Source organism: Eptatretus burgeri, chromosome 2, assembly GCF_056783735.1.
Source record: "Eptatretus burgeri isolate ZD-2024b chromosome 2, Ebu_testis_v1, whole genome shotgun sequence".
In the NCBI taxonomy this organism is placed as follows: Eukaryota; Metazoa; Chordata; class Myxini; order Myxiniformes; family Myxinidae; genus Eptatretus; species Eptatretus burgeri.
Genome location: NC_140962.1, coordinates 27,790,248 through 27,808,527, shown reverse-complemented (window position 1 = coordinate 27,808,527; position 18,280 = coordinate 27,790,248). Strand labels below are relative to the sequence as shown.

Genomic DNA, 18,280 nt, shown 5'->3' with positions numbered 1-18,280 from the left:
ATTCTAAAAATTATGTTGTGTTTAAAACAGTTGGAGCCCACTGCTCGAATTCAATTCAAGCCTCCATATCAAAATCTATATATTGTTGCTTGTAGGCAGTCTTTGATAAAACAACCAATCCAGATTGACACGATTACGACAACAAAATATAGCGCAAAAATTAACCGCTTTAACTCCTATTTTAACAAAAGTAAATACAACGATAGAGTCCAGTGCGTGTGTAGTTTTGCCTTGTTTGCTTAAGCTCAAAGAGGACGGATCACCAGTATGGTGATCTATATATCTCTATCTATCTATCTATCTATCTATCTATCTCTATCTCTATCTCTATCTCTATCTCTATCTCTATCTCTATCTCTATCTCTATCTCTATCTCTATCTCTCTCTCTCTCTCTCTCTCTCTCTCTCTCTCTCTCTCTCTCTCTCTCTCTCTCTCTCTCTCTCTCATGAAGAGGGAGTTTTCAAATGTCATCAAAACATCTCGTTTGTTATTTCAATACAAGTCGTTCATAATCGGGATTCCCGCTTACCTAACCAGCGAGGATCAAGGCATCACTCGCTTTTTAGACGTGGGGTTAAAATTCCAAACTGAGGCTGGAGGGTGAGCCTGTGCAACAGGTTGAGACTGCGCTATTGCCAAAAAGATGTCCGAAATAACTGGAGTGGACGATGTGCGGAGCACAATGTCTAAGTCACGCTCATATAATTCGCCAGTAATCGGATGTATTTTCCTCTTTATCATTGCCAAAGTTTTAAAGTGTTATTTCATCCTTTCACAACACTCACAAATATTTTTCAGAAAAATGATAGAGAACAAACACAAAATACACCCGTGCGGGAGTGACGGTCATCTCTGCGAGAAAATATATAGCCTCCTGAAGGTAGGGCAGTTTTTGCAAACTTTGAAGTCACGTGACGCGAAAACGAAAGCGAAATTCGAAAATCCGTCCTGACCAAATTTAGATATTGTCTCATAGATTCATATGCCACAATCAAATTCAAGATTTCTTGAGAAATGTAGGAGATAGATTTTGAAAATCGTCATTTTCGCATTTTTTGCCAACTTTGAAGTCACGTGACACGAAAACGAAAGTGAATATCGAAAATCCGGCCTGACAAAATTTAGATATTGTACCATAGATTCATAGGACACAATCAAATTCAAGATTGCTTGAGAAATGTAGGAGATAGATTTTGAAAATCGTCATTTTCGCATTTTTTGCCAACTTTGAAGTCACGTGACACGAAAACGAAAGTGAATATCGAAAATCTGGCCCAACCAAAATTTAGATATTGTCCCATAGATTCATATGCTGTAATCAAATTCAAGATCGCTTAAGAAATGACGGAGGAGATAGAATTTGAAAATCGTCATTTTCGCAAATTCAAAGGCCTCGTGACCTTGACATTGACCTTCGGTGACCTTGAAAGTCATACCATCGTGTACGTCTCATCAACCTCTATCAGGATCACTAATGACCAGATCTCCCGCTTCAACTTCATTGTGAACGGACGGACGGATCGTCACCTCTCCTCTCAACACCAATATTATTAGGTCATGCTCGAAGAGATGACCTAAAAAGAGGATTCGATCGATTATGGTCAGGAGCTGCAGATAAGTGCTGAAAGAGCTGCATGTGGCTCCGGAGCCTCAGGTTTCCGATACTGTGGGTTTGACCCAATCTGTAACCTTCCTAACCTGGATTTCTACTACTGATTCGTCCACCCTTCTGAACCTGGTAATGACTAACTTTCAAACCACTCTATCCTGCTCTTCCTTTGTCTGCTCCCTTTTGGCTCCCAAGGACCTTGAGAGATTTGACTGCAGATGAGCTCTGGCTCGTTTAAGAACTATAGATTTTCATCAGTTGGCTTTGCCTCAAAATGGCAACAGAACAAAAGGAACAGCAGAAAGAGAGAACAGCAGACGGAGAGAGGGAGGAAAGTCAACAGTAGGGACAAGGGACAAAATATACGGAAATGGACAAACAAGGGATGCGGATAAAAATGAGGGATAGGGGAAGATTCAGGGGTGGACTTGATGGATACAGGAACAAACTCTCAGGAAGCAAACACTGGAAATTTTGGGATTGGAAAGGGGTGGTGGGTGGGGGGGGGGGTTGGTTTCACGGGGTACATAAGATCATGGTTTTGGATGGGGGATAATCTGAGATGGTGTTGAACAGCAGTCTTGAATACCTGGAGGGAAGAATGAGATTGAAAAGAAGATGGAAAGAAGTTGGTTCCACATGTGGGACAAAAAACGAACTAATGAGTGGAGGTGAGCTCTGGCAGCTCTCTGAAGACTGCCAAGAGAAGAAATACTTTCACAAGGGCATGAGAAGAAAAGCCAAGAGGAGCGATGGAGGAGCAGCATAATATCCTCGCCACTCGGCCATTCGATTGTCTCATTGGGTATTTTCCAAGAAACAGGATGGTATTTGGTCATTTTTTGAAAACAATCTCCTTACAATGAATTGAGTGAATACATATGCTGACATGTGCTCCTTACAAACAATTAAGCTATAAATGAGTTACCATCACTGTCTGCATCTCTGGCGATGGAAGGCAGTTGTTGGGTGCTCCACGATTTAGGAATGCCTTTCTCCACCTTCCGTGGAGATAGCCACCATCTCCACCAGGAGCGCTGCAGAAAGCAGAAGCAGCAGAGAAGGTAACAAAGATGACCCCCATCTCAACTTACCAAATGAGAATCGTATTATACAATAATATGCTGATGTATGAATGTATGTATGTATGTATGTATGTTTGTATGTATGTATGTATGTATAGGTAGTGAACAAAAAAAAATATGGAAACACCTGGGTAAATGAGGGACACCAAGCAATGGCTTCCACACCGGTGTGGTCAGGTCAGGTCAGGTATGGAAGCATGCACCAGAGCAGCGCGTCCCTATGTTCACTTTCCGCCGGTACTCCAGGGGCCTCCGTCTGGCCATCCCCATCTCCTTGAGATGCTGATCAACCAAGCTGTCACTGAAAGACCTTGCCCGTCACTGAAAGCAGCGTCACCCCTTGGTAGTTGTTGCAGTCTTGGCGATCACCATTCCCTTTCCAGAGAGGGACAACAAGGCCCCTCATCCAGTCAGTTTGTATGATGCCTGTGTTCCAAGCAAAGCACAGAACTGCATGCAACGACACGAGTGTAGCATTCCCACCAGCCTTGAGAAGTTCAGCATGGATGCCAAAGATCCCTGGAGCTTTACCCCATTTCAATCAGTTCACCACAGCCAGTGTTTCCACAAGCGAAGGTGGACCACAGTTGATTGGAGGGTCAGCAACAGTGATTGTAACACCCCTGACGTCCAACTCGACAGCTGGTGGATCAGCCTGGTACAACCGCTCAAAGTAACCGGCCCAGCAGGCCTTCACTTCGGACTCCTCTGTCAAAAGCCGACCACCCTCTGCCCTAAATGCAGTACACCGAGGGATGGGCTTGGATGAACGCAATGCGTGAATTCCCCCGTAAGCAGGACGAGAATCACCTGACCACAGGCAATGCTCTACCCCATCACAGATTCCTCGCACATAGGCCTCCTTGTCCACCCTTAGCGCATGTCCAGTTTTATGCCTCAGCTCCCTGAACAGCTCAGCTCTTCTATTCAGCCTGGCCCTGCGACTCTGGTCAATGGTATCCAGTGTCCCTTGAGAGACAAAATTCTTCTTCGCCCTGCGGTGAGCTCCAAGACATCCACCGGCAACATCAAGGATGGTGGTCTTGAAGGCACACCACAACTCTTCAGGATGTCCAAAGTACCCAGACCCCAAAATCTCCACTCAGCTTTTTCGCAAACACCTCAGCTACCCTCTCATCCTTGAGCTTGCCAATATCTCGCCGAGGCTGGGATGGTACCATTCTCCTGGATTTAAGGTGCATCTTAAGAGTTGCTCAAACAAGCTGGTGGTCAGTATTGAAGAACTGAGCACTCAGGTAAACCCTACAGTTCTGGATCATCCTCCAGCGACCATCAACGAGCACATGGTTGATCTCCTTCTCCACACCACCAGCATTGGAATACCAAGTCCAGCGATGAGCTTGTGGGCGCTGAAACCATGAACTGGCCACCCTAAGTCCATGGCTTCTTGCCAAGTCAAGAAACTTAGTGCTATTGTGGTTCATAGTTCCAGACCCATGGGGACCAACACACGTCTCATAACCATCCCTATCAGTTCCAGTTGATGCATTGAAATCCCCCAAGACTATAAATGTATCTCGCCTGAGGCACTGATCAACCACAGACTCGGGCGTGCCATAGAATGCATCCTTCACGGTGAGATAACTCGCCTCAGTCGGAGCATAAACAGAGACCAGGGAAATGACACCCAAGGAGTGATGAATCCTTAGTCTGATAATACGCTCGTTGACCGGTGTGACCTCAATTATCATTGGAGTCAGCTTATTGGACCCAGCTACAGCAACTCATTGGGCATGGTAACCATCAGAGCGACCAGACCAATAGTAGGTATAACCACCCACCATGATCTCGCCGCAATCTGGTGTCCGAACCTAAGCGAGTAGTGCAATACCAATGTCCAAATGGTTGAGCTCAGATGATAACAGAGACAGGTGATGATCCTCTCTTAGGGATAGGATATTCCAGGCACCCACCTGAAGGGACGCCTCAGCTTCACCCAAGGAGACCGCCATCTGGTGGACGACACCTCAGCACCCCAATTACATGACACACTCTCCCGCAATCTGACTTGAGAATGTTACCCCCATGGTTTCCCTCCCATCATCAAAGATTGGGGGTCCCGAAGGCTTTGCCCAAATCCCATCATCCAGTGAGCTGCCCTGTGAAGGGAAGCTGCACAGGAGGTACTCGCACGGAGTGGGTTTTCAGATTTTTTTGTGCTTCGAGAATGTTTTGCAGAATGAAGGGTTTTACAATGGCCGGAGTGCAAATCCTGCCACCAGCCTACTCATAAAAAGTAACCCAACTGCAGGAGGACGTCCGCAGACACAGTTGGGCACTAGATATGAATGGCCGTTGGCTCACAAGGAGCTCCTCCGCCCTTTGACCAGTTTTGTTTTTAATCCTGCTGGGTGTCCATATCCAAACACCCTCCTCACGAGAAAACCTGGTGGGGGAGACGGTTTAGTCACCGACAACCCGACCACGGAATAGGTTAGTACAGGTTTACATGATACCGCAAGTCACAGATCTGATCTGGCCTGACCTGACCTGACAATAATCTGGCCTGGTGTGGCCCATGTGATAATTAAGTAAATAACATCCCAGCATGCCTCGGGTCATGTATAAATTGCTACAAAGGCCTGGTTGCCTGTAATTATGCCTCGCATGGCTACAAAAGGAGACCCTCCCCCCCCCCAATGCCCCAATCCACAGAGCACGTGTGGTCACCCAATGGTTTGATGAGCATGACATTGATGTTATCCATACATCATGACTTTCTCAATCACCAGATCTGTATGTATGCATTAATCACCAGATCTTTCCAACCTGGGTAACCCCAATGCCCTCACAGCTTGGTACTCACAAGAGTGCTGTTGGCCATATTCCATAAATGTTCCATAAATTATTGCCCAATCAATCATTTATGGAATATTCTGGAACGACGCCTGAGACAGCATTTTCCACCTCCATCAAACAGGTGTGAGTTGATTGACTTTCTCGTGGAATAATGGTACAGCATCCCTCCTGCAGACTTCTCGCCACTGGTGGACTCTATGCCACAACGCACACAGGCCGTACTGGCCGCATGTGGTGGCCCAATGCCCTATCAACTGACTTTACATTGCCAAAGCGGAATTATAAAATTGTATCAAGTGACTATTAAGTGACTTTACATTGCCACAATGCCTGATTAAGTCCCAGAGCTTGTGTCTGTCAATATGTTGGACACTTTGTTGAGGGAGCAATATTATAACAATACAGGTTATAGGCAACTCAGAAACATATGAATTGCCGAATACAGCAAGGTCCAAAAGCGACACAAACTTTCTAACCATTTTATATCCAGATTTAGTGAATTATATCTTATGTTTACAAAAAGTATTTACATCCTGGAACACGTGAAGGCATGGAAAACTTTGGATGCCGACAACTAGTTGAGGTCTGGTCTGGGAGGATCAGTGATGTGACTGTTCTTGTAAAGAATGGCTTTCATATTGGATGAGTAAAGGTATGCCTATAGTACATCAATGGCACAGACTCATGTTGGCAGAGCAGATAAGTATGACGTTATATAATCATATTAACATTATGCCTTTTTGCTCTGCCATCTCCTTCAAAACTCTATGATGGTTTTTTTTTTCCTGGCCCCAAAGCCCAATCTTATTTAGTCAATTCCTAGAAAGATCCCAACTAACGTGAAAGATAACTAAAGAACTGGCAGACAGGACGCCCAACTTAACGTCCATCCGAGGGACGGCACACACAACGATGAGTCACCCTGCCTGTAAATCACCAGGATGGCAGTTTATAGCTCGGTCTAGATATGAACCCAGGTTTAGAGGTGTGTGTGTGTGTGCATACTTCTAGGTCATCCTGCCAGGCCTTACCACATTTACTATACTAAAAAAATAGAATATGTTTGTATGTGTGTGTGTTTGTTTGTTTGTTCGTCCTTTATAGGCGGCCGAACCTTTGGATAGAATGAGATGAAACTTGGCATATGTGATCCTTGGGAACGGACATAAGGGGATCAAGGTCAAGGTCAAGGTCATGGGGTCAAGGTCACTGGATAACGTCAATTTCTCAATTTCATCCGATCGAGACGGGACCAACGCCATTCAACAGATAACTGTACCCACCCATGGGCGGGTACTTTGCTAGTGTGTACTAAATAAATAAATAATTTAAACTTTTCTTTATTTCTGAAACGAGTACACCTGCTCCCAAAGGCAGCGGCAAGAAGGGTGATGTTAATATTCTTTCATGGGTATATAGATTAGTCGATCGAGGCTCATGTCCGTTCGTTTGTAGGGGACACGATAAGCATATAATGCCTCAATAATGTCTTGTTTCCTCCCTTTCAGTTTAGTGTTAAACAACAGTAACGACTGTTTAGAAAGGTAATCATCATACGTGTTTGTGGGATTTTTTTTTTTATTATTAAACTTTCGGTAGGAGTGCCCAACAAAATGCCACGATAAGCTATGAGAAAACACATAAACACAGCATTTGTCCAAGGACGATGAACCCCTTGGGGAGAGGGGATATTAGTAGTATTAACTGTTTGAGTGCTGTTGGCCATGATCATGGCCTCATGGGAACATGCTGTTGGCCACAATCGTGGCCCGTGTCACTGTTCAACAATCTGTATTGTTTCTTCCTATTTAAGTGGTTTGTTCCTCTGGTTGCCTTCTATGGTTGCCCTACAAGCAATAGACATTTTATTCAGTTTTCCTGAAAAAAATACCATATTTTTGTGTTACCTACTGGAAAAATTCAGCACTCGAACAGTTAATATTGTTTTGTAATAACTTTAATATTATGCCATTATCATTAGTCTTGGGAAAACGCCATGACAAGCTGTCTTAACACAGATTTTGCCAAAGGCAAAAAACCTCTTGGGGAGAGGGGCAAAAGAAGTCGCTACAACCTCCATCGTGTGACCCTTAGTCCTCCCGTCAAGTTTGCTTGAAATTGGATAAACACTAATGACCGAATGCATCACGGTCAGACAGTCAGTCAGACAGTCAGATACTAAATTGTCTATTTTAGTATGAATACAAAGTTTTGTTGAAAAACGGGAATTAGAGAGTGGAGGCGAACGGATCTGACTCTTTCTTAAAAGGAGATTCTGAATTGTGAGATTAAGCAGGGGGGGGGGGTGTGTCTGTTAACTGTTTATCATGGAAAAATGTGTGTATTTCATTTATCACTCATTTTGGAGACTGGAATAGTTAGTGCCATGTGAAAAGTTGATGCGATGGTAGATCTGGCGATGACGTCAACGCCAACATATTTGCAGGGCTCCGGTACCTCAAAATTTGATACTACACTATTGGGAGAGAGCATGGACAAACAACCATGTGCTGGCAATCATTGTGCAAGCTTAATGGGTCGAATAGGCTCCTGCATTGAGGTTCCTTGTAAAGGAACTCACATATATATATATATATATATATATATATATATATATATATATATATATATATATATATATATATATATATATATATATATATATATATATATATATATATATATATATATATATATATATATATATATATATATATATATATATATATATATATATATATATATATATATATATATATATTTTAAACCCAAATCAGAGTTTTAACAGGCTCAATCCATGTGAAAGCAACATTCACGACATATTCAACATAAGGGAGAAGAAAGCAATGGTAGATTTTTGTACATCCCTGCAAAAAAATACTATGCTAGCTCCATGGACAGTACATACAGTAGGCCTTGTAAATTATATTTCAAATGAATGAATGTGAATACTCTGATTCGCCAGAAAGTCTGAGAAAACCTGACTTGGAAACCAGATCCAAATAAGCAATATCAGTGGCAGCAGCAGCAGTGGAAGCAACAACACTTTCCACATTGATGCCAGTTTCAAAAAAATACAGACACAGAGTCAGTGGATGGTGGTTGGACCAAATGCCAAGAAGCATCACAAATATCGAGAGGCAACACCCAATCAGTAAAGGGTGCAACAATGTGTTCAGTTTCATGGCTGCAACATAAATTTTGAGACCTATTGCACACTGTTCAGTGACAGAACCATGGTTGGTCTCAGAGTCAGTGGAACAAGGAATGAGGCAGAGCACAAAAACGCCAGAGGTGATGCTCTACCCCATCACATCCGAGCAGAAAGCATCACATCACATCCGAGCATCACATCAGACCAGAAATCAACTGTAAAACCCTCTGCCCTCTTCATGTTGTCCCCCCCTGGGTTTCTGCAGGGCACACGCGGTCCACCAGCAACCCCCGTCTGGTGAAACAAAATTCAGAATCACTGCTCACCTTCATTAATCCTCTTTTTTTCCCACCTGTGGAACCAACTTCCACATTCTCTTCCACCGCAGGGAAGATCCACAGGGGAGGTTTTCTCATTCTCTTCCACTAACTTCTACCACAGGGAGAGCAACATTCATCCACAGCTTGATGGAATACTGTTGCTACAGGGAGAGAGCAGTACTCCATCAAGCTGCAGATGAAGACCTTGTCGATGGATCAAAGTTCAGGTGTGCCAAGAAAAGACTGTATGATGGAGGATGTCCAGTCGGTAGCAAGCTGGCTTTGGAGGTCAATGCAGAAATGTGGTTTGCCCAAGAAAGATCATGGCTGATTATGAAGCCCAAGAGTTTGAGTGACTGAACTTCTTCAAGAGGTTTGTTAAGGAAGTAGATAAGGTGGTTTGCCAGATGGTCTTTTTGGAGAGACAGAGTGAGAGGGTGGGATTTGTCAGGATTAAAAGACAAAGACATAACCCAAGAGTTTGACCAGCTTGTGATTCTATCAAGATTTGAAATGAACATCAATTGTATGACGATGATGCAAAGTAAACTCAAGTGAAATGGTTGACTCGAAGATCAAGCAATTAAAAGATTTAAATTTAAGTGTACCATGAGCGATTTAGGTTTCTTCACATATCAAGTTGCACATAAAATTCCTTCACTTCAACACAACAAAACCATTTAAAAAAAAAAATCAATGTTGAGTTTTGATAAAACGGAGTAGTTTAAAAAAAAATCTGATATGCATTTCATGATCAACATCAACAATTTTTCCAGTATGTAATCAACAAAAAAAAATAAAAAACATTTTGCAATGAGTGTGCTTATTGAAATTACTTCCCCTGCAAGTGGGACATTGTATTTATGTCACAAACTTGTGGAACGAGTAAAAGAGCCACTGAAAATGTCTCGACGACATAAACAAGTAATTATGACAAATATGTTTCGAAATAAAATTATCCTCCTCCCCCCCACCCCTTGCAGTGTTACCTTATGTTTGAAATCACTTCTGGAATATGCTGTTTTGTTCATAAGTAACTTCTGTGCACTGTAGAAAACAATCGGGAAAGGGTGTGTGGAGATTACTCACTTTGGCAACAAATTGTCCACTCAAGAACGAAGCTCAACATTAACCATCAAAAGATATTACCTTTGGCTGTTATGCAAAACAGATCGCTTATGAAAGCTGAGCACGTCTCCAGATTTATCAACACACTCACTGGCGATGCCTTACCTCTTGTAGTTGGGAATTATACCATTCTTAATGGGTTCATGCTGGCGGTCATCAATCTTTTCTGCAGCCCAAAAGCCACATCCTTCAGAATCTTCTCCATCGGCTGAAATTTCCCATGAAACCACTTGTGGCAAGGTGTCAGTTACGTGAAGGATTTCTCCGATGGAAGCCTCCAGACTTCCATTACCATCCAATTTTGGGCACAGTTCCATGTTGAGACGGATGTAGAATGAGTCACCACCTCTTAGAGTCGAACCTAAAGCCATGAATCCTTGGAAGGGGTTCACATAATACAAAAATAATCGTAAACATCAACTACTTGATGTTACTTGATACTCTATGGTCATGACATATCTACAAACAAAAAATGGTTGGTTATGGCATTAAGTCTTCGAGTTTAGGGACTCAAGCTGGAATAAATAGATAAAAGAAAATGAGGGAAGAGAGGGGTGAGGATGTGAGGGTGCCAACCAAATTTAGTCCACCAACATGTCTACCAAGTTTGGTGCTAATCCATCCGCAACTTTTTGAGATATCATGCTATATATGGTTTTTGGCCATAATCTCTCAATGGTGAAGAATCACTTTAAAAATTCTCGTAGCCAGATCTAGATTCAAATCTTCACCGAAATCTCACCAGATCATCCTTGTCACACACCCAACCTGCCCACCAAATTTCATCCAAATCCATCAACAAGTTTTTAAGATATCCTGCACACAAACAAACAGTTAAACAGACAAACAATAAAAGGCGTCGTGCAGAGCACGATACTTACAAAATCCACCCCTCTCCAAAGGTTGCCATAGAAACATCAAATTTTCCATTTCATTAAGATTAAAATTGACAATCTTAATCAAAGCTCAGGTCAATCAAATTAAAATTGATTATTTTTCAGATTGAAATTGATGATTTTAGAAGTTTGACCTTGATTGGGTCAAACTGGACAGCATATGTCCAAGGACGATGAACGCCTTGGGGAGAGGGGATATTAGTAGTATTAACTGTTTGAGTGCTGAATTAACCTTTTGACCTCAAAAAGAGTTGGTTTCCCAATTCAGTGATGCACTATGCAATTGCTCTAATTTTCAGGTTAATTGGATGAAAATTGACGATTTTTCTATGAAATTTGATTTTAGAAATTTGACCCTGAGTTTACCATTGACCTTTTCATCTCAAAAATAGTTGGTTTCCCAATTCAGGAATGCACTATGCAATTACTGTTTAATTTTCAAGTCAATCGGATGAAAATTGACGATTTTAGAAAGTTGACCTTGAATTAACTTTTGACCTTTTGACTTCAAATGGTTGGTTTGCAAATTTAATGATGCAATATGCAAATCTAGTTCAACTTTCAAGTCAATCGGATAAAAAATGATGATTTTAGAAATATGAACTCAAGATGACCTTGACCTTTGACCTCAAAATAAATACGCTTCTCAGTTGAGACTACCTCTACAACTTGAAGTTTCATGACAATCAGTTTAGAATGGTGACCTGTAGGCGATTGACAAACAGACAAACAAGAAAAAGATGTTGTGCAGAGCATGATACTTATAAAATCCATCCCCTCACCAAACGTTGCCATGGATACATCAAATTGTCCATTTCATTAAGATTCACAATCTTTATGAAAGCTCAGGTCAATTGGATGGAAATTGATCATTTTTCGGATTGAAACTGATGATTTTAGTAGTTTGACCTTGAGTTGACCTTTGACCTTCGACCTCAAATACAGTTGGTTTCCCAATTCAATGATGCAAAATGCAAATCGTGTTCAAATTTCAAGTCAATCGGATGAAAAATGATTTTAGAAATTTGACCTCAAGATGACCTTTGACCTCAAAATCAATAGGCTTCTCAGTTGAGACTACCTCTACAACTTGGTGAAGTTTCATGACGATCAGTTTGGAATTGTGACCTGTAGGCGATTGACAAACAGACAAACAAGAAAAAGATGTCGTGCAGAGCATGATACTTGTAAAGTCCACCCCCTCGCCAAACGTTGCCATGGATACATCAAATTGTCCATTTCATTAAGATTAAGATTCAATATCTTAATCAAAGCTCAGGTCAATAAGATGAAAATTTATGATTTTTCAGATTGAAATTGAGGATTTCAGAAGTTTGACCTTGAGTTAACCTTTGACCTCAAAAATAGTTGCTTTCCCAATTAATTGATGGACTATGCAAATCCTGGTCAACTTTAAAGTTAATAGGATGTAAATTGACTAGTTTTCAGTTGAAAATTGATGATTTTAGAAGTTTGACCTTGAGTTGACCTTTGAACTTTTTATCTCAAAAATAGTTCATTCCCCAATTCAGTGTAATGCAATATGAAATGGCTGTTTAATCTTCAAGTCAATCGAGTAAAAATTGATGATTTTTCAGATAAAAATTGATGATTTTAGGAGTTTGACCTTGAGTTGACCTTTGACCATATGACCTCAAAAATAGTTGGTTTCCCAATTCAGTGATGCAAAATGCAAATCTTGTTCAAATTTCAAGTCAATCGGATGAAAAATGATTTTAGAAATTTGACCCTCAAGATGACATTTGACCTTTGACCTCAAAATCGGTAGGCATCTCAGTTGAGACTACCTCTACAACTTGGTGAAGTTTCATGACGATTGGTTTAGAATTGTGACCTGTTGACGATTGAGGACAACCAAACAGACAGACAGACTTGAAAAATCTTCGATTTTGCAATCAACAAGAAAAAGCCATTGTGCAGAGCACCATCCATCCACCCATCCATTGGGACCAGCTTAGTTGTTGACCTTTTGGTCGATGTTGACCTCAAAAATAATTGGCCGGTTTAATTCAGTGACCTGAAATATAAATCCTCTTCAAATTTCAAGTCAATCGGATGAAAATTGAGGATTTTAGAAATCTCACCTTAGTTGTTGACCTTGGGCCTATGTTGACCTTTTGGTCGATGTTGATCTTAAATACAATATGCTTCTTCCTCATGACAAGCTCTACCATGTGGTGAAATTTCGTGAAGATCGGTTTAAAATTGTGACCTGTAGGCAACAAACAAACAGACAGACAGACAGACAGACAGACAGACAGACATACATACAGACAGAATAACAAAATCGACGAACCAATATACTTGAAAAATCTTCGATTTTGCAAGTAACAAACAAACAGAGACAGAGAGACAGACAGTGTTTGCCTTAAAAACGGAGAACAAAAGTCATCCTACTTTGTGCCAATCTACTGTTTTACTGTATACGACATACTCCCGGTACCTCTGATACTCTATTTGGATGGTTATAGGTATTTATTTGAAACATTATATTGCTAGAAGCTTTGTAGTTCGATGTACAGATAAGTTGCATTCCATTTGACAAAAGGGAGGGGGGGGGGTATTAATTAATTTAAGCTGGCCAACGTAAATGGTCTGCAGATCATGCATTCAAATAATCTTCGAGTTCACTGTACATGTAAACAATGTATGAAACATGTCAAGTAGTGATAATTACAACAATGAGGAAAAAAACATCCCACATGCATTTGTACCGTCAGGGTTGTGTTTGACAGAAACACGTGCAGGAAGGCAGCATCTCGAAAGCCTCCAGCTAGCTTCCTCCTTGGTGCAGCTCTCCAGTGAGACGGTGTCTCTCCCAGAACCAAAATCAGCTTCAAGCTGCAGTAAAATGGGACACAAAAGCCATCAGCGAAATGTAGTGGGTTATTTAACTTCTTCTTCTTCTTCTTCTTCTTCTTTCGGCTGCTCCCGTTAGGGGTCGCCACAGCGGATCATCCGTATGATCCGCATAGTGATTTGGCACATGTTTTACGCCGGATGCCCTTCCTGACGCAACCCTGGTCGCCTCTTACGACACAGGGATATGGTACACCTATTTTAACCGGGGTATACACCGGCCAAGTACACTGGTACTCACTTTGCCGACCTCAGAAGGATGACAGGCTAAGTCAACCCCCTGGTGTATTAATTCAGTGGCCCAACGGGGCTTGAACTCAGGACCTTTTGGATCCCAAGCCGCTGCCCTAACCACTGCGCCAACACCAGGCTCAACGTAGTGGGTTATTTAACATCGTGGTAAATACTTAGAGATACTTTTAACCATTTGCTTTGTTCGACAGAGTATCAGATGCTATTCAGTGTAGCTCAGCATTGCTGTTAATAGAGGCAAAAATCAATGTAGTGTGACAAATATCTAGAAGCTGACCGCCAGGATCTGGTGTTGGGGTCGCAACCCGGCTCCATTGGCTGCGGAGTCAGTCTGCACTGCTGCAACAAAGATGCCAAGATTGTTCCCTCCAGTGATGTTCAGCTGGTCCTTAAGACAGCCAGGACCTGGTACAGTCAGCTGCAGCACAGGCCTATATGACAGTGGTCTGAACACAAATAATATTGTTTAGGCCCGCAAGGTAAAAATTAAATAAATAAAAAATTAGGGTTTCAAACTTGAACAGATGTAATTATACAAAAAATAAATCACAAACTGAAGATGAAAGTGTCATGGAAACGATTTTTGACTTTGGTAAATGTGAATCGTGTTTACACCGTTGATTATTAACTTAGACGAAATGTCATTCCACAACCTGCAACCCAGGTGATCAGACATCTGCCATTGCTCTGATCTCAGGTTGTGGCACGTAGAATAAGAAGTGTTTAACAGAAAGGATCAATGTGTTACAAACATTTGAATTTGGTGTTGACAGATGTGTTTCAACGTGATTTATAAGTGCATTGAAGTGTATTCTGTCTATGTCTTTCAAGCTCGCCATTTTGGAACTGTTGTGACAAGAAGCAAGATTTTGGGCCGGGGACAAGGCCCTCGTGCAAGGAGAGATGAATGTGAATCTACTGAGGTCTAGTTTGGTCGGCAATTGCATTCAGTATTTACCTCTACTTTCATACTGCTTACAGGTCAGGACACGTTTTGCGGGAGGATGTTACCACCATGTCACTACAACGGCACCCAGAGAGAGATGCCGACACATATGTAGCGTCGATGCTGAACACAGCGAATCTCTGTCGAGTGAGGATGAGAAACACCTGGACCATACCTGCTTGAATCCACCATAAAAGTACAAAAGAGCTGCATGTGGGTAATAGCCCATTTGGTATACATCATATGTCAATCAGCAAATCAACCATGTCATGACAATAGGTAAATATTTCTAGTGATCAATTTATTCTTGCAATTCCGGAATTACTTTGGCTGGTGAATTGAGCACATCCATAGATTTAGAGGTTGAATGGTATAAAGTAAATCGGGCGATCTGACCGTAGGAAAGGGTGAACCGCTTGGCTTCTTCCTTGTGGCCAACATGACGAAGGGCCCTTCGGATCTCGGGAAATAATGAACCATTGTACATCGTTGCTGAGAAGATCAACTTGAACAGGAGGTCCATGTGATCCCTGGGATTTGTGACAAGTGGTTTTAACTGCTTCTATTCAGTTCCGTGCAGGAGTCTCCCCGAGGGAAGGCTGCGCTGCTGCAGCGTCATGCTAAGGATTACACTGGTTGGTTTGACCATTGTCTTCTCAAGGGTAGCTGGAGCATGAATTTAGAACTTGGTCAGGGTACCAAAAATAACTCACCCACTCTTCATCGAAAAACAATGTGGGATCTTTAAAATCAATCATATGACGCTAACTGACATGGGTCCCCAGCTTCCCGTCCATCCGAGGACCGGCCCACTCATCAAACGGAATTGATTACTTTGTGAAAATAAATGTTACTTCCAGTAGGTGTGCAGACCAGCGAGTTTTAGCCTATACACCGCCCATGTGTAAATATACACATATACGTCCAATGTTCTCCAAATTTCCCTCAGGGAAGTATTAAACAATGCCAACATCCACTAGGAATGGGGTTATGCATTGAATAAAGGTCACAATTGGCCCATAAGGGTGTTGGGGGCAATATCACACATCACACTTGAAGCTATATGCCTGGGAGAGATCATATTATGAAGCCCCGAGATACAAGTTAAAACAATCCATATGCAGTCCACATATAATCTGATGGCCAGAAAAATCGGACAGGCAATGGGATACATCATTCATGCGTTAAAACTCAATTAAGCACCTTTATTTGCTAAATATCAATGCAGGCTACGTAGCAGCCTATCTTGAGGCTTAGAAAGTCAACATGGCTTGGATCCATTAGTCTGTGGTGAGCATGATAAGTATAGATAGCATTCCTTAAGGATTTCCTCCAAATTTCTTTCAGCTTCATCATGTTAAACAGCACTATGAATGTTGAAAAAGGTAATCATACATTGGACAGAATTGACTGAATAGTTTGTTGTTACATTTTTTTTTCACTTCCGGTTGCTGTGCCCCACGAAACGCTATGATAAGCTATCTATACACCTTAATACTGAGTTTGTCCAAGGCGGAAAACCCTCTTGGGTAGGGAAGCAAATTGTCACTACAACTTCTGTCGTGTGACCTTTAGCCCACCCCCCCTCCTGGAAAGTTTGGTTGAGATTGGATAAGTAACAACCAAATGTATCGCCGTCAGACAGACAGACAGACAAACAGAAAGACATGAAATTGCGTATTTTTGTATCATAATGATTACTTTGCTTTTCAATTTAAAAAAAATATGTATTTTTGAAAAGTTTGCTAAACTCTTGGGTGAATTTGAAAAAGGTGAATTGCTGGGTGATGCATTATGGTGCATGTAAAACTCAATACTTTTAAGGCTTGCCAAAGTTATAAATATATTTAGTTGGTCAGCTATTATTCAATATTGACTACAAACTATTCCAGAACTACGGATATCAATAATCACACTCAAGCAATGATCCTACGAAAACATAGTGCAGCAAGTTCAATTATTGCAGAAGGTTGCTCACCCCATCAAGGGTGAGCTCCAATAAACTGAAGTGCGAAAGGAAACAACTGAACTCAATCTCAACTGGAAGGGCACTCAGTAGAGCGTACACCTCCGCAACGTAATGCCTGGTCCGGATCCGGATCTTCACCAAAATCGAATCAATTCGTCCTTGCCACACAACCAACATGTCCACCAAGTTTCATCCAAATCAATCGAAAGTTTTTGAGATATCAAGATATATCTCGTTTTTGGCCCTATCTCTCAATGGTGAAGAATCACTTTAAACATTCTAGTCGTCGGAACCGGATCCCGATCTTCACCAAAATCTAATCAGTTCGTCCTTGTTACACAACCGACCTGTCCACAACATTTCATCCGGATCAGTCCACAACTTTTTGAGATATCCTGTACACAAACAAACAGACAGAAAGGGGTGAAAACATAACCTCCTTCACCTTCGGTGGCGGAGGTGATAATTTGTGAGCATTCTGCTGAGGATTCCACCAGAATCCCTCATGCATGACGATGTTGTAATGCTGCACTGGCATCCCAGATAAATTCTCTTTTGATGCAGTGGCTGCCAGGGATTTTTGCCAAAATTATTCATGTAGATTCCAACATATTGGATATTCAAAAATGGCAGATATGTCGAAGTCTAAAGACATAATAGTCTGAAATGATACACATTGATGTTCTTTAAATATATGAATATATATATATATATATATATATATATATATATATATATATATATATATATATATATATATATACACACATTTGATAACAAATAACACATTTGGCACCCACATGGCTATACTGTGATGATAGTTTGCAATAGTGAGTCATGGTGCAACGAGAAAGGGTTTGTTGAGATGCAATCTCGTGAGTTCAGGAATTTCAATAACTGCCGCAGCATCTTGAACAGGATGAAGGGAATGACACATTTCCCCTTGGCAGAAGAAAGGTTTTACATCACAAATAAGATCAGCATCACAGTGTTTCCACATTGAGAAAAAGGAATTCAACCAGCAATGCTTTGGCCTCATGACAAGTTTGATTTTATGCCCAAACCATCAAAGGCAGTGTATTATAGAATCATGCTGGAGTAATGTGCTCCACTGAATGCATTTCACGATCAAAAGCAGAGGCAGCCAAATAATTCTACTACCTTGCATTTTACGAAGCAAACGTCTATGGTAAAGGCCGTGAAACATGGATAAAATGCAT

The 18,280-nt window shown here is 41.4% G+C and overlaps 1 protein-coding gene across 4 annotated transcripts in view; it reads right to left on the bottom strand.

Annotated features, from left to right (window-relative positions):
- LOC147031667 (caspase recruitment domain-containing protein 11-like) overlaps nt 1-18,280 on the bottom strand; it is a 224,114-nt gene that overhangs the window by 44,817 nt on the left and 161,017 nt on the right. For 3 of the 4 annotated variants that reach the window (XM_085852049.1, XM_085852066.1, XM_085852057.1), the window contains 5 exons: nt 14,423-14,591; nt 13,749-13,875; nt 10,223-10,493; nt 9,979-10,036; nt 2,539-2,647 (listed from right to left, as the gene is read on the bottom strand). In XM_085852049.1, the coding sequence (XP_085708175.1) occupies nt 2,539-2,647; nt 9,979-10,036; nt 10,223-10,493; nt 13,749-13,875; nt 14,423-14,591 (734 nt within the window). Of the gene's footprint in view, nt 1-2,538; nt 2,648-2,822; nt 3,071-9,978; nt 10,037-10,222; nt 10,494-13,748; nt 13,876-14,422; nt 14,592-18,280 lie in introns of all 4 variants that reach the window. The other variant, XR_015050700.1, reaches the window with a different exon arrangement.